The following is a 15728-nucleotide window of genomic DNA, read 5'->3' on the forward strand; positions in this document are numbered from 1 at the left end:
CTTGGTGTCCCTATCTAAAAGATAGATTAATGTCAGGATTAATCTCAAAAAGCTGTGAGGATTAAATGGAAACACATATTGTGTTTTGCACAGGGCACAGCAAGGACTGAAAAAAAATCTAGGTGTTACTATTATTATTCTTCTTATTAAATGGGGGTTGACGGTGTCCAGTTTTTCAGTGTCCTTTTTTATAGAGATAAAAATGATATCCACAAGGTAACTAAGAAATACATGACAAGAGCCAAAGGACTAAGAAACCTAAATTCCCAAGGATTCCCAAAGACTTCAGGTTTGTGTATACATGAATGTACCAGTAACATGTAGGGAGATCAAAGCCTCATTTCATCTTAATGGTTAGAGATTCCTGAGCTTCTTCATAGCCAAGCTGACCCACACTGTTCCTGTTACTATTATTTTATATCCATCAACATGATTTTATAATGTTAGAAATCTCTTGAAGCCCCCGGGTGGCACAAATGGTTAAATGCTTGGCCTCTAGCTGAAAGGCGGTGGTTCAAACCCGACCGGAGGTCTCATGAGTTGGAATCACCATGAGTTGGAATGGATGTGAAGGCAACTAACAACAACAATAGAAATCTCTCATTAAGAAATCTATAGCACCCTCCCCTTTAATGATTATACTTCCATCCCAGCTCTTCAGAAGAGAAGTCTTTCATTTGGCTGGGTCTCTCTTCCCTTCGTTTCTTATGCGTGACTTGCTCATGCCTGTCCCTTGGTCTTGCATGTACATAGGCTCCAACATGGTGAGCTCTCCCTTCCCTCTCTGCCTCTCTCTATGGATCACTCTCCTTAACAACTGCTTAAACTCACTTCCTGTTGGAAGCCAATTTTGGCAGATCCTGCCTGACTCTGAGAGCCTCTTCCCTGTGAGTTTCTTAAGACCTGCTGTGTTCTCTATTTGGATTATATTATGTTAATTTGTACTTCACCAGTGGTTTCTAAATTGTTTCATGTGTGTATATTGTCACAAAAGCTGAATTTTATAAAACCCTAGGAAGCAAGTCTTGGGATTTCTATCTTTTCTCTCCTCCTTCAACTGAACTGACCCTTTTGTAATCATAAAGTTAAAATAAAACTCTCTCATGTAAAATGAAGCCCTGGTGGTGCAGTGGTTAAGAGGTCAGCTGTTAATCACAACGTTGGCATTTCGAGTCCACCGGCTGCTCCTTGGAAACTCTTTGGGGTAGTTCTACTCTGTCCTTTAAGGGTCACTATGAGTTATAATCAACTGGATGGGAATGGGCTTGGTTTGGGTTTGAATGTAAAACAGTGTAAACCAGAGATCCTCGATCAGGGGTGAAGATTTCCCATCACTTTACTCTTTTATTAGTTTTCTAGAAAATTAGGGAAGATGTTCAGGTATCTACTTTCCTTTCCAACCTACCATCTCTGACTTTCAGCATCTTTACCTTTCAAGCTCCCCTTGCTCTGATTTCAAGGCTTTGAGGGCATGAAAAGAAGCTCCCCCTAGCAGAAGGTGCAAGTCACTTCTCTAGAGAATAAAAGGAAGATAATTCAAACCTCCAACCAAATTTACTTCTCTTTCTCATTTCAGTGGAGTGCCTGAGTGGCACAAACAGTTCATTATTCTGCTAGTAACTGAAGAAGGTTGGTGGTTCGAACTCAAGTGTTGCCTTTAGCTTGGGGATCTTATATTACATAGTTCTGTATACAAAATAAGGAGCCCTGGTGGCACAAATGGTTAAGTGCTTGCTGCTAACCAAAAGCTTGGTGGTTCAAACCCACCCAGCAGCTCTGCTGGAGAAAGACCTGGAGATCTATTCCTTTAAAGATTACCCATTACTATTGAGTCAATTTTGACTCATAGCAACCCTATAGGACAGAGTAACACTGCCCCATACGGTTTCCTAGGCCGTAATTTTTACAGAAGGACCCCTGGTGGCACAGTGGTTAAGAACTTGGCTGCTAACCTAACAGTTGGAGTTCGAACCCACAGGTTGCTCCTTGGAAACCCTATGGGGGCAGTTCTACTTTGGTCTTTAGGGTTGCTGTGAGTCAGAATCAACTCAATGGCAACAGGTTTGGTTTGGGTTTTTGGTAATCTTTATGAGAGCAGACTGACACATCCTTCTCCCATGGAGCAGCTGGCAAGTTTGAACTGTAGACCTTTTGGTTAGCAGTCAAGAGCTTAACCATTGCAAACCAGGACTCCTGTCATAAAGATTAAACTATGTGTTTCAGGGCTCCTCATAAACATTAGCCTAGACAACCCTATGGGGGAAGTTTTACTCTGTCACATGGGGTCACCATGAGTCAGAATGACTCAATAGCACCTAACAACAACAATATATAAATTTAGTTCACTTCTTAGCATGCCCTGAGGCGTAAGTAATACTTCAACCATATGAATAGAACAGGTGGTCAGGTAAGTCTCAGATAGTACTGCCTGAATTTTGCCATCATTTTAACCACTGACCACAATGCTATAACTGAGATAGAAATGGTTGTTGCTGAGGTTAAGTCATGGGGTCTCACATAGAACTGGGTCTGTGTATCATTACAGACATTTAAAAACAAATCTTCCTAAACTCTTAGAACAATACTTCAGGGGAGCTGAAAGCAATAACTGTTTGTACCATGGCTCTAACAGAGACAACCTGAGGTAAAGGGGGAAAGTTCTAGGTCTGAATTTGGAGTGCAGGATAAGCTCTATTTTCATAACTGCACATGTAAAATTAAAATGATACAGTACTACTAATAAACAGGGCAACAGATTCTATCTAGAGCAATGATGCTTGCGTTGCTTTGATGTTTTGCCTCCAAGGCAGGATTTCCATTATTATGGAGATGAACTGCCTCTAATTATTGCAATAACATAATTGCTCCCCAGGGCAGAATTCCTAATAACAGAGCTGTATAGCTTTGCAGCAACTGTAAGAGATATCCTGAGGGCAGGTTTCTCATTAAGAACACATATATAGACACTCAGCCTCTGGAAGAGAAACAGAATGCCTGAAGCAATAAACTTTTCTTTCCACATTAGGACTGGATTGGCCTTCTGGGCAAATACCTGCCATCACTTTTGTTCTGTCTCCCAGACTGCAAGTGCCTTCAGACCAGGGTTTCACACCTTTTTTATACAGCATGGAGCTTTGGAGCCCTATGCTGGGATTTCCTTCCATGTGTTACACAAATTTCAACTCTTCCAAAAGCCTTTGGGAAAAGAGGCAAGTTAGGGCCTTGATCTAATTTCACCTCGGAGGCAGACTTCAATGTCTCTAGATGAGACACGTGAACATAAATGCTATTCCTGTCTGAGCTGGATGTTCTCACAAAATGCTAGAATTGATCTGATTATACTGTGGGGGATCAGGCATAGATTTCAGTTTGGGAAGGATGCCTAAGGATGTAGATGCTTATAAAGTTTTACAGAGTCTTTAAAACTTGTCCACAGTGGCCTAAAAGTGCTCCCCTCAAAGTGATGGCTAGGTTCCTAAATTCTGCGTGGTCTTTGGGCTGTTATTTTGCAGGACCTCTTGGAAGCATCAAGCACTTTCTCTTCCTTGAACCTTCCTGCTCCCTTGGTTTCTATTTTGTTACATTCTCCAAGTTTTTCTCCTACTGCTTTGAGTCCCCTCTTTTAGTCTTTGCTTCCATCCATCCTTTGAATGTCGCTGTTTCTCAGGCTTCCTACCTTGGGTCCATAGATTTTCTCATCCCATAAAACTCTGGATAAACTTGTCCACGCCATAGTTTCTTATATGCCAATGGTATCTAGTGCTCTGTCTCACTCTCCTAAACTCAGACCCGTATTTCCAACTTCCTGTTGGACACTCATTTACTGAGCACTTACTCTATACTAGGCAGTATTCTAGGTATTAGTGTTACAGAACAAAATACACACACATGAAGGGCTCAATGTAACCACCAGAGGTATCCAAAGTAGAAGAGGTAGGTAGAACAGGAGGTCAGAAAAGGTTCACTGTGAGAAAGATGTTAGTCACCATTGCTAGCTTTGAAGATGGAGGAAGAGGACTACAATCCAAATAAGTAAGAGACCTCTAGAGCTGGAAATACTCTCCCCTAGAACCTCCAGAAGGAAGGTAGCCCTGCCAACACCTTGATTTTAGCCCAGTGAGATCCATTTCAGACTTCTCATCTCCAGAACTATAAAATACTAAATTTATGTTATTTAAAATAAACACAACCCCTAGAGAAGGACATCATGCTTGGTAGAGTAGAGGGTCAGTGAAAAAGAGGAAGATCCTCAACAAGATGGATTGACAGTGGCTGCAACGATGGGCTCAAACATAGCAAGGATTTTAAGAATGGCACAGGCCTGGGCAGTGTTTCATTCTGTTGTACGTAGGGTTGCTATGAGCCAGAATCGACTCAATGGCACCTAATAACAACAACAAAAACAAACACAGGAGTCCCTGGGAGGTGCAAACAGTTAAACACTTGACTGCTAGCCAAAAGGTTGGCAGTTTGAACTCACCCAGAGGCACCTCTGAAGACAGGCCTGGCAATCTGCTTCCAAAACATCACACCCTCGAAAACCCTATGGAACAGTTCTACTCTGCAATATATGGGGTCGTCGTGAGTTGGAATCGCTCGAGGGCAACTAAAAACAACATCAGGCCAAACAGACACACCCCCACACATGTCCTTCATCAACACAAATTCCTGTTCTCATGGAGTTTACACTCTGATTGGGTAGAGGGTAGGAAGACAGGTAATGAAATAAAGAAGCAAATATGTATAGGCCACCAGGGTTTCATGGTGATAAATACTATGGAAAAAGTAAAGCAGAGGGAGAGGGAGGGGAATTTTACAGTTTTAAGTACAGCATTGGGAAAAGGCTTCACTGAGAAGGTGACACTTAAATGGGAATCTCCATCTGAATGACATTTCCACTTGGAGGAACCTCAAGTTCAACATGCTAATATTAACCTCTTTGTTTTCCCCTCTCACACTTGCTCCTACTATATTCACTGTGTGGCAAACAACACTGCCATCCACCAGCTGCTGAAGGTGGAATCCTAGGAGTCATTTTCTTTTTCCCTCCTTTTTTTTTTTTCCATTCTTCTACTTAATACGTCATTAAGCATTTTAAATTCTATCCTTTAATAGCTCACATATCCATCTTCTCTCCTCCACTCTCAGGAGACTGACACCATTCGAGAAGCTCTTATAACTTCTGTCCTAGACTACTGCCAGCAATTGGCCTCTGCCTCCCCCATCTTCTCCACCCTGATCCTTTCTCCACATTGCAGGCAGAGCAATCCGCCTGTAGCATGCTTGACTGTGTGTTTCCTTGCATAAAACCCCCCAATTCTCTTCAGGGTTCCCTAGTTCAAGTCTAAACTCTATAGACATACAAAACAAGGCCTCCATGATCTAATGGCCTAGAATTTTTTTTTTTTAATTTTTATTGTGCTTTAAGTGAAAGTTTACAAATCAAGTCAGTCTCTCATATTGAAATTTATACACACCTTGCTATATACTCCTAATTGTTCCCGCTCCCCCCCTCGATGAGACAGCACACTCCTTCCCTCCACTTTCTCTTTTCATGTCCATTCAGCCAGCTTCTGACCCCCTCTGCCCTCTCATCTCCCCTCCACACAGGAGATGCCAACATAGTCTCCTGTGTCTACTTGATCCAAGAAGCTTACTCCTCACCAGTATCATTTTCTATCCCATTGTCCAGTCCAATCCCTGTCTGGAGAGTTGGCTTTGGGAATGGTTCCTGTCTTGGCTAACAGAAGGTCTGGGGATCATGACCACGGGGGTCCTTCTAGTCTCGGTCAGACCATTAAGCCTGGTCTTTTTATGAGAATTTGGCGTCTGCATTCTGCTGCTCTCCTGCTCCCTCAGGGGGTTCTCTGTTGTGTTCCCTGTCAGGGCAGTCATCGGTTGTAGCCAGGCACCATCTAGTTCTTCCGGTCTCAGGCTGATGTAGTCTCTGGTTTATGTGGCCCTTTCTGTCTCTTGGGCTGATGGCCTAGAATTTTCAATGCTCGTTCCTAATACATCACCTTTACAACGTATGTGCTAGGATTATTGAAAAACTTATATTATTGTTTGGTACTAGGTTCCCACAATGGTGTCTGAGCATCTTGAGAGTTGAGTTTATGCCTTCCTTTTCTCCTTATTCCTAGTATCTAGCAGAGGGCCTAGCATGACACAAAAACAAAACCAAAAAAACCCAAACTTGTTGCCATCGAGTCCACTCAGACTCATAGCAACCCTATAGAACAGAGTAGAACTTCCACATAGGGTTTCCAAGGAGCTGCTGGTAGATCTGAACTGCAGACATTTTGGTTATAAGCCGAGTTCTTAACCACTCTGCCACCAGGGCTCCAAGCACGTGGCAGGCACCCAATAAACGCTTTGTTCATTGAATGAAGTTAGAGTGGGCTAGCTTGACAGAGAGACTAGGGCCGCTGTTCTAAAACCATGCCTTTGACATGTGGGCTGTCTAGGTTTGAGATTCTTTTCAGAAATATTCAGTGGCATATCTTTACCTAGTTATTATCTGTTAGCTTGACACGATGTATTAGCCTAATGTCTAAAAGGGGGAGGAGAGAAGCTCTCAAGCATGAACAAGAAGTCTTTATTTACACAACGTTAACTAGAGTCACATTTCACTCATTTCTTCAGCTTCAGTGAGAAGTATAATATTTTGCCTAAGTGGCTCTTCCAGACAACTAAACTCACTCCTTTAAGCACCAAGTTAATTTTTAAAAATAACCATTTGGGGGTGTGGGGTGGTCTTTTTTTTGGATGTATTATATACTTGCCTGCCTTACTAATCTAAGCTCACTAAAGATAATTTTCCCTCTTTAGAGCCATTACAGAATAATAATAATTATCACCATTTGCTGCAGAGATGAGTAAAGCTATTCTTTTATTAACACTGTTTTTGATTTTTGCGTGACATGCTTTCAGAAAGACATTGATGGAAATGGCCAGCACAGTGAAGGGATGCCAAACAGTGTCATCAGAAACGAGTGGGCCTGGAAAAGAGCTGAAAGAGGACATGAGAGTAGCCTGCCAGCATAAAGAGGGCAGAAGGAGAATTAGATTTGTAAATAAGGAAGCAAAACCAAAAACAGGAAGCGTAGCTTATAAGGACGTAGTTTATGAAGAGATAATCTAACAGGGTTCCATCATTAGAAGTAACCAGCGAAGGAGGAGGGCCCAGCCATTGTGGGGACACCTGCCCTGGAATGGAAGCCGAGCCACGTGCCTATAGGTGGACTCTGGCATTGTGGGTTGCCCAGTGTCCATTCCCTGTTCTGGTGACCAAACCAAAAACCAAACCAGTTGCTGTCGAGTCAGTTCTGACTCGCGATGACCCTACGTGTTGTAGGGTAGAACGGCACTCCAAAGGGTTTTGAAGGCTATGACTTTTTGGAAGCAGAATGCCCTTTTATCCAAGTTGCTTCTGGGTGGGTTCAAACTGCCAGCTTTTCAGTTAGTAGTCAGGGACTTCACCATCTGCGCCACCCAAAGGGTCCTTTCTTCTTCTGGTAGGAACCAAAAAAAAAAAAAAAACCCACTTGCTGTCAGGTTATTAAGACTCACGGCAACCCTGTGCATGTCAGAGTAGAACTGTGTCCCGTAGGGTTTTCAGTGGATCGTTTTTCAGAAGTAGATCGCCAGGCCTTTCTTCTGTGTTGCCTCTGGGTAAGCTTGAACCTTCGGCCTTTCGGTTAGCAAAGTTAGCAAAGTCTTTCAAAACATGTAAGATAGCGAGACGTTAAGTGTTTGCACCACCCAGGGCCTGCTTCTTCCAGTAATAGCACCTTGAATTTCTTTGTGGAACTACTTGTCTCATTCTCAGTCCATGTGGTTTGAGGTAGGGCTTCCCCATGTGCCTCTTAGGATAAGTACATGACCCGTCTGCCTAATCAGTGCGTTGCATCCCCCTTGAATGTGCTGGTTCAGGGAAGGCCGTTAACCGAGGCAGGTATGGTGTATATCTCCCAACAGGAATACTAAATGTCTTCTCTGATACCAACTGCAAATGCAGCTCTTCTTCTCAACCACCTGGAGCTCAGTCAAATCTCACAAGTTAGAAGAGCACAGTCCTTCAGACTTCCAAGTCTCCCCAAGACTTCAGATGTCAGTCACAAGTTTGGGGATCCACTTCTGACCAACTGGCTAAAATTTCAGAGATTCCCACTACCCACTCAGGCCACCAGCCCCAAGCCCCGGCGTTCCTAGGATACCCTTACTTTGGACTTGCTGGCTACAAATTCAGTCCGTTAGAATCTATTCTGGAACTGTTGTGGGAAGTTGCAAAAGACAGTAAGCATGGGGGCCGCCGGTAGCCAGCATACCACAGGAAAGGAGAGCTTGTTGGAAAATGTAGTCCCCACGAAGGAAGGTGCTCGTGAGAGATGAAAGGAGGGAGGCAGAGCCCTAAGGCCACTCTGTGAGCTCCAGAACCCAGTCACATTTAAAGTCATGGCCCATCCCTGGCCTTCTCAGTTATGTGAGCCTATCTGTTCACTTCTCTATTTAAGCCTGTTCTCAGTTGAGTTTCTATCATTTGCAACTAAAAGAGTCTATCCTAATTGATATAGTAATTTTATGCTCTTTCTAATTTTAGGATTCTAATTTTTTTAAATAAATGATTCTGCTATTTCTGCCTTTTAATGTTTTTGCTTCTAGTAGTTCAACCCCTACCTCATCTGTTTCTAAAGTGCCTTCTGTTTAAAACCTAAACGTAAACAATATAATCAACCACAGTAAGTTAGTAGACTTAATTGCTCGAATAATTCAAATGATTCTAACTGCTTTGATGGTGACTAGTGTCCTATTTGGGTTAGTCTCCTAAGTTGCTAAAGTACTTGGGCTTTATAACAGGTCTTCCCTGTTTTAAATGTCCAATATTGCCTACGTTCTGATTGCTGAATAAGTATACAAGACAAAATGATACGTCTTATGTATATAGATACGCTGCTTACACAATAATAAAGCTACAAAATTGTTTGAGTATTCGTTTTCATTTATATGCCGGGCTTAGTAGCAATAAATCCGTTGTGAATATATATGCTTTCAATTTCTAAAGGAATAAAAGACCAGAATAAGAATGTCCAAACATATTTTTAAAATAATTAACATGTTAACATTAAACCAGTATTTCTGAGTATATATCCACTGAGTTAACTATAATCTCACCAAATAATTAAACATGGAAGATAAAAACTTTTTGATTTTTTAAAATTGTTTCTTATAGTTTTATGGTAAAACCAGCTGTTGATGAGTTACTATTGGAACTTTATGGTAAAACCAACAGTTGATGAGTTAAAATTGGGGAATTATCATGTAATAAATAGAATTCAGCAAAGTCTTTCAAAACAGATAAGACAGTGAGAACATTAACAAAAAAGGATGCTTGATTGTGAAGTTTTATTTATGATATTTATAATATATTCTCCCAATATTTTGTACTTGTGAGGTTAATACAGATTATTCAAAGGTTAAAGGGTGTCTTTTGATCCTTAAGATGCCATTATCACAAAAGAGAATTAAGATTAACAAGCCAGTGTATTGAAAACTCTTATTCAACACCAGGCTGCAGTTAAAGAATTTGGCCATTTCTATCTACCATGTCAGTCCTTTTCTAAAAGAGTGATTCTTGAATTTTTCCACCATGAGCTCCACCTATGATTGCTTTTCCTTGCTCATCCACTTAACTGTGTTTCTCCTTTGCCAGAAAAAAAAAAAAAAAAAGACAAATGGCAGAACATTTTCTCTATTAATGAGAAAAAATAGTAAAATCTCATTAATTCTCACCCTTTTCAGAAATTACATTATGCTCAATTGGGCCTATGCCTTTCTCAGAAGTTAAAAACCGGTAGTTCATGGAGTATACCTGGCGCATGGATGTGTTTTACTTGGCCCATTTTGTACTAAAATTAAATTTAAAAAGTAGTTTCTGACATTTAAAGATTAAGAGAATTCATATACAAGTGTAGGTTTCCAGCTTCTCTTGAAAAATGAACAGACCGAAGGCCTCTGACTTGTACTTCCACATGGCAGCAATATGTCAGAATTGAATGGCAGGGTCTCTGTTGGATGGGACACATACTGAAGTCTTTACCACTCTCTTTTATATTACCCCTGGCCAGCTTTTAAATGCATTCACATTACCGGAATTGGTCTATCTGCTTAATAGATTCTGAGAGGTAGAGGGGAGGAACAGAGATGTGATAACAGCACCCATGCGGAGAAAGAAGAACTAATGTTGATAGTTTGGGACATGCCTGGTGATGGTGGAGGTGGAGGTGATAAATATCATGAGTCTGGGTAATGATGGGGAGGTTTCCTCAGTTTAAATGAATCTTTAGTGCAAAACAAATGTTGAAGCAATATTGGAACCCTATTAATCGGATCAGGACTAGAGAGAATAAAGTCTGAATAGAAACAAATGATGAAAACAATCAATTAAATTCACTTATCAGTCAAATTCTTAATATGGAATACCATTTTCCAAAAGGTATTTAATCACTTGTAACAGTGATTATAGCAGTGGGAAGTAGTCATTAAAAATGTTCATAAATATTGGGTTGTCTCTCTTTTTCTAGGAATGTAGTAAGACTGTATTTCCCTGTTGAGCTGAGCTTGGGCAAGGCCATGTGACTTGTTTTGGCCAACGAAGTGTGAGTGACGTGTTACTACTGGGTAGAAGCTTTAAGAGCCAGTGTGTGCTTGGCCACTTGCTTTTGCTTCTGAGATGGCAACGTTTCAGAAAGCACTGCTCCCACAGCCTGGGATCAAGTGAGAGAGAAATGACAGTGTGGAGCCAAGCCACCAGCAGATCCTGATGGTCATGCAGTGTGAATGAAAGCCTTTTTTTTTGTTTGTTTTAAACCCCTGAGATATGTAGATTGTTTGTTACAGTAGCATAGCTTAGCCTATCCTGACTGATTTACAATGTTACTTACTCTATCTTTAATCATTCATGGTTTTTGACATGTCTGTTACTCACATTATTATTTACTTAATATTTTTCTTTATATCATCTTTAAATTAAAACTTTTTAAATGTAGCCTTATTCTAAGCAATACATGTAGTATGTACTAGCTATACTTCAATGATAGTTCATCAAATATATTTTGTATATTTGCAAAATACACAGATTTATATATACAAATTTACACATTTTTATGTATAATACACAAGCTACACAAATTTACAGATATATATGTAAATTATATTTACATCAAAGTAAATACGTAATTATTAAATGTAATCTTATATAGCACATTTTGGGAAACACTGAACAGCAAGAGGAAATGAACCTGATGATCGAGGCTGTAAAGTAAGAAATTGTATCTCAAGCTCCAGGTTTGGCTCTAAATTTGAATGCCACGTCAATATTCTATGAACTATACATTGCTTTCTTGATAAACCAGATATAAGAAAGGAATGTATATTATGAATTTAATAGGTGTGTGAATACACCATCTATAAACCTTATCAAGTTAGCATGAAAAAATCATTAATAAGAACAACATAATCTGGGCAATGATTTAATTTGCATATGCAAATTCAAAGGTGTACAGGTGTAAAGGGTAGATACATACAGATTTTTACAGGCTTCCCTATTGCATCCTTGAGTATGTGACCTTTAGCATCAATTAAAAATCATTATGTATCCTGCTGGTAAATGCGATCTTATGGGTGACAAACATAGACTTAGGCATCATTACCATTTTCTGGCAAATTGAGTAGGTTATAGAAAGGGGCAGGGGATAGCTTATAGGGGTGACACTCAAGAAAACGTCTTAGAGATCCCTGCCATATTTGCATTGTATATTAACATGTCTTCTAAATATAATTCATCTATAATAGTACGTATACAGTTTAGATATTAAAAGGAAAAAAAAGTAATCTGTTATCTCAGATAGGTGTTAAAGTAATCAAAACCATGCTGTACACAGAATGACTTTTGGATTTAAGTATTTAGTCTCAAAAAAGGAGATACCAACAGGGGACATAATAGCCATTGCCAAATATTTAAAGGGCTGTCATAGCAAAGAAGAACTGGACTTATTTGTGTATGCCAAAAGGAGGCAGGATGGAGAAAAGTGGAAAAATCTACAAGAAAATTTAGGCTAAAGTTAAGATGTTTCTAGCTGTTCATCTTTGGGCAGCTCTCACAGTCTTGGACAGGGATCATGTGGTCAGTTTCTACTGGGAAGACTCTGTAGAATCCTAATATTGAGAAGGATTATAAAGACCAACTAATTTTCCATCCCTTCTCCAAAGCTTTAGTTCTTTGATTAACATTTCCCCAGTAGTCATTCAGTTCATGAATAAAAAATGGTAAAGTTCTCCCTCTAGGACTAGTTACAAGAAGCTAACAAATTATTACAAGCTAGCCAAATATTACAAATATTTCAAGATATTACCTTTCATTTTCTCTTACTATATCCCTTCCTTTCTTCCAGGTATAGACAGGTTTTGGAGAAGCTTTGGGCTTACACTCAATGATAACTTCACCTCCCACTTTGACAAGTGTTACTCTTTTTAAGAGGGTTCGTGAAAAATCTGGACCCACAGCTGAAAGAGAATATAGAAAATAAAATAATTAATCAGCACGTAAGAAAAAATAACAAACCCTGGAACCTAAAAGCAATGACATGAACAGACATATGCACACCAATGTTCATTGCAGCATTGTTCACAGTAGCAAAAATGTGGAAACAGCCCAAGTATCCATCAATAGACGAATGGAGAAACAAAATGTGGCACACACATAAATGGAATACTATTCAGCCTTAAAGAAAAATGAAGTCCTGATACATGCTACAACATGGGTGAACCTTGAAGATATTATACTAAGCAAAATAAGTCAATTACAGAAGGACAAACACTGTATGTTCTCACTTATATAAAATGACAAGAATAGGTAATTATACAGAGACCAATGGTTACAACTGATTACCAGGGGCAGCAGGGGACAGGGAGAGGAGAAATCACTCTATGGAAAGGAGTGAATTTTTGTCTATGGTGATGGAAAAATTGGCATTGACTAAGGGTAATGCTGACACAATTTGACTAATGCAGCTGTTTTCACTAGTAAGTGTACACCAGAATAAAAGTGGGTGGGGGGAGAGGTGAAAGTGTTTTGTATAAATAGCAATCAAAAAAACAAACAAAAAAGAGTTGCATCTATTGACACTGCTTAAAACTTAAAAAAAAAAAAAAAAAAGCCAAACTAGTTGCCACTGAGTTGATTTTGACTTATAGCAACCCCACAGCACAGAGCAGAACTGCCCCACAGGGTTTCAAGCTACAATCTTTACGGAAGCAGAATGCCACACCTTTCACACCTTTCTCCCACGGAACAGCTGATGATTCAAACTGCTCACCTTTCAGTTAGCAGCCGAGCGCTTAACCATTATGCCACCAGGGCTTCTTCTGATACTACTTAGGTACAACTAAACACTTCATGGGCTTAGATTTCTTGGTTCAAAGGTTTAGGGTCCTGGCTTTGTGGATCTATCTAGTCAATTGGCCTAAAGTTGTTTCTAGAGTTTCTGTTTTACCTCCTAGTTTGATGAGCAGTGGCTGGGGTCTTAAAAGCTTGCAAGCAGCCACACACCATATAGCAATTGGCTTCCATTTACCTGGAACAGCATAGGAAGAAGGAGACCCAGGGATCAGAGGAGTAAACGGACTGCAGGTTTAATTGCCTTCATAAACTACTACCTCCTCTGCCATGAAACCAGAAGAAATCGATGGTGCCAGGCTACCATTACTGAATGCTTGGATCAAGGACCCAAGAGATGGATCCTGTTCAAAAGGAGGAAAATCGGGGAACAAACTTCAAATTCATGTGGAAACTGGACTTACTGGATCCACTGAGACTGGGGGAAACTCTGAATCTATTGCTTAGAAACAATCTTTTTATTTATTTTTTTTTATTGTGCTTTAGATAAAGGTTTACAGGGCAAATTAGTTTCTCATTAAACAATACACATATTGTTTTGTGACAGTGGATGCCAACCCTGCAACATGTCAATACTCTGTGCTCCCCATTTCCATTCGTCCAGCTTTCCTGTCCCCTCCTGCCTTCACGTCCTTGCCCCTGGGGTGGTGTGTTCATTTAGTCTCATATATATTGTTGAGCTATATATATTATTATTTGTTTCATGGGCCTGTCTAATCTTTGACTGAAGCATGAACCTCAGGAGTGACTTTAGTACTGACTTAAAAGGGTGTCCAGGTGCCATACTCTTAGGATTTCTCTGGTCTCTGCCAGACCAGTAAGTCTGGTCCCTTTTTGTGACTTTGAATTTTATTCTACGTTTTTCTCCAGCTCTGTCCAGGACCATCTATTGTGATCCCTATCAGAGTAGTTGGTGGTAGCTGGGCAACATCTAGTTGTGCTGGACTCAGTCTGGTGGAGGCTGTAGTAGTTGTGGTCCACTAGTCCTTTGGACTAATCTTTCCCTCCTGTCTTTGGTTTTCTTCATTCTCCCTTGTTCCAGATGGAATGAGACCAGTGGAGTATCTTAGATGGCCATTCACAAGCTTTTAAGACCTCAGACGCAACTCACCAAAGCAGGCTGTAGAACATTTTCTTTATAAAGTATGTTATGCCAATTGAGCTAGATGTTCCCTGAGACAATTTAAACCAAAAATATCCCATGAACCCATCATTAAACTAAACAACAGTTTCTCTCAATTAATAAGAGTGTTTGTCTTGAGCATTGCTGTCTTATCTATGTGAGTTCAAACCAACAACAGTTAATCTAAAGCACAGAACAGAACATTTAGGGGCAGAGAGTCTAAATGAATGGTGATATAATGATATAGGTACAGATAGTGAGATAGTAGAGACAGTGAGAATGGTGACACTCTGTGAATTATCTATCCAATGTCACCGAACTATACATGTAGAAATTGTGAATGGATATATGTTTGGTTGTACATATTGCCAGCAAACAAACAAACCAAACGAAAACAAAATGAAAAACCCACAGATTTTTTTAGCCTTTTTGTTTTCGTAATGTACTTACTGTTGCCTTGAACATTCAAAGAAAGGGAGCTAAATTTCTTTCAGAACAAAGTGAGTAGCACTGTAACTTCTGATGCATTTTCTAAAAATTGAGGCATAATTTATACATGGTAAAATGTACCAGTTGTAAGCGTACACATCAATGAATTTGTTATTGGCATATATTGGAGATACTACGGGTTAGGTTCCAGACCACCGCAATAAAGTGAATGCCACAATAAACTGAGTCACACGAATTTTGTTTCCCAGTGCATATAAAAGTTATGTTTACACTATAGTGTAGTCTATTAAGCATGAAACAGCATTATGTCTAAAAAAAAGTAAATACAAAAATGTACATTAAAAAATATTTTACTGCTAAAAAAATGCTAACCACCCTCTGAACCTTCAGTGAGTGACTCTTTTTGCTGGTAGAGGGTCTTGCCTTGGTGCTGATGTCTGCTCACTGATCAGGGTGGTGGCTGCTGAAGACTGGGGTGGCTGTGACAAGTTCTTAAAATAAGAAAACAATGAAGTCTGCTGCACTGATTGACTCTTCCTTTCACAAAAGATTTCTCTGTAGCATGTGACGCTGTTTGATAGCATTTTACCCACATTAGAACTTCTTTCAAAATTGGAGTTGATCCTCTCAAATCCTGCCACTGCTTTATCATCCAGGTTTATATAATATTCTAAATCCCTTGTCACATTAGCAATGTTC

At 39.9% G+C, this 15728-nt stretch overlaps 1 protein-coding gene across 5 annotated transcripts in view; it reads right to left on the bottom strand.

Moving 5' to 3' along the window:
• The window catches only part of CNTN4 (contactin 4), a 410739-nt gene that overhangs the window by 173698 nt on the left and 221313 nt on the right, over positions 1-15728 (bottom strand). For all 5 annotated transcript variants that reach the window (XM_064275007.1, XM_010590039.2, XM_023547999.2 and 2 more), the window contains one exon: positions 12414-12564. In XM_064275007.1, coding sequence (XP_064131077.1) covers positions 12414-12564 — 151 coding nt within the window. The remainder of the gene's footprint in view (positions 1-12413; positions 12565-15728) is intronic.

The sequence above is a fragment of the Loxodonta africana genome, chromosome 22, assembly GCF_030014295.1.
Source record: "Loxodonta africana isolate mLoxAfr1 chromosome 22, mLoxAfr1.hap2, whole genome shotgun sequence".
Taxonomy (NCBI): Eukaryota; Metazoa; Chordata; class Mammalia; order Proboscidea; family Elephantidae; genus Loxodonta; species Loxodonta africana.